Source organism: Asparagus officinalis, chromosome 1 (assembly GCF_001876935.1).
Source record: "Asparagus officinalis chromosome 1, Aspof.V1, whole genome shotgun sequence".
In the NCBI taxonomy this organism is placed as follows: domain Eukaryota; kingdom Viridiplantae; phylum Streptophyta; class Magnoliopsida; order Asparagales; family Asparagaceae; genus Asparagus; species Asparagus officinalis.
In genome coordinates this window covers 10,809,925-10,811,551 of record NC_033794.1, presented here as the reverse complement: position 1 = coordinate 10,811,551, position 1,627 = coordinate 10,809,925, and the positions used below count along the sequence as shown (strand labels likewise).

The following is a 1,627-nucleotide window of genomic DNA, read 5'->3' as shown; positions in this document are numbered from 1 at the left end:
AGCCGTGGTCTGCAGGTTGAGGGAGGGCTTATTGACGGTGTACGAGCATGGCTGTGGACTATGGCGGGCTGCACTGGAGCCCATTTTGCTCTTCCTTCATATAGGCATAAGCCGCTGACCACCTTTCTCAGTTGCAAGTGGTTCCTTTCCGCCCATGAATCCATAGGTGTGAGGAGTCTCTCAGAGTTACAGTCCGAGCACTCGGTCCAGGTTGCTATGATGGCTGCTCGCAGGGCTGAGCTTGCTCAGAAGCAGAGAAAGGGGCATGCCGAATCTCCTTTCCAAGATGATGAAGAGCTCCTTCCTACGGGTGATGACGACGAGACTTCTGAGGAGGAATATGTGGATATAGATACTGACAGAGAAGAACTTGATACAAGTTTGTCATGCTCTTTGATTTTCCTTCTCCATTCTACTTGGTATAAATGACAAATCTTGTTCGTGACCATTGTCACTTTAGGTAGGATAGTTGACGATCATGAGTCGCCAGCTTCTCGTTATACGAGCTCAGGGCCCGGCGATCGAGCTCCCACGCATGTTGAGACGTGTGACAAGTCCGTGCATGACCGACCTGTTGGTCCTAGGAGGGCGGGCGCCCCGAAAAGGAAGAAGACCGCTCATAAACCACACGACGGTCAGCGTCCTTTTGGAATGGATGTAGGAAGCATCGCCGATGGAGGGGAAGGTAATATTTATTTTTATTGCTTTAATGTGATTTACCTTTTGGGATTCGTAACCATGTTTTATGCTCCAGGGTTCTTTGAAGAGGGCGAACTTCCACCGGGTCCGGTATCTCCTGGATCTGATAACATGGATTGCTTCATGCAGCAGATGTGCGACGCCCTTCATGACGGTTCTCTGGGCATCGATCTAAACATTGATCTTGAGCAGGTGAATAGTGTTGAGCCCACCGTCCCATATTCAGGTATATCTACATCCAATGATACCCTCCTCAAGCATGGGGAAAGAGAATCTTCTGTTTTTTTTTTGCTGCAGGTATTTTTGAGCTTTCCTTTCCCCCTCATTCTCCAATATTTAGGTTATCCTGCAGATGTCGCGATGGAAAAGCCAGCTGAGGATGGAGCCTATCATGATGTAGGTTATTTAGGTTATCCTGCAGATGTCGCGATGGAAAAGCCAGCTGAGGATGGAGCCTATCATGATGTAGGTTTCGAGGAACGGGGGTGTGCTCCTGTACCAAGTTTCTCGAAACCCGACGCTGGATTATTAACCGACATGCTGGCCGAACAGACTGCCAGAGGAACCGTGAGACCACCCTTTGAGAGTGATTCACTCACAGGTATATACCTGATTCCCTTCATTTTTTTTTACCTTTTATCTAACTAATGAAGGATTAATATTACAGTACCAATCATCGGGCCCGATTCAGTAGCGATTCCCAGCATGTCTAGTTTACCTCGGAGTGACGGACTCGCAGGTATGCAGACGATCTTGGATGTCGCACTGCTTTTCATTTATTTGATGATTTTTTTTTTGACTAATAGATGAGTGTAATCATAGGACCAGCCACTTGGACCGATACCCTTATGACTCTTGGCATTCCCGCTGCATCTGAGGACGGTGGGATTGCAGGTATGCATACGATCTTTTTGTCCCGATTCTCCTT

At 47.8% G+C, this 1,627-nt stretch overlaps 1 protein-coding gene across 1 annotated transcript; it reads left to right on the top strand.

Moving 5' to 3' along the window:
* LOC109830457 lies at window positions 803-1,393 on the top strand. The gene is made up of 4 exons (XM_020397720.1): window positions 803-925; window positions 1,040-1,099; window positions 1,169-1,300; window positions 1,353-1,393. The coding sequence occupies exons 1-4, from the start codon at window positions 811-813 to the stop codon at window positions 1,391-1,393; spliced, it is 348 nt and encodes a 115-aa protein (XP_020253309.1). The 5' UTR covers window positions 803-810.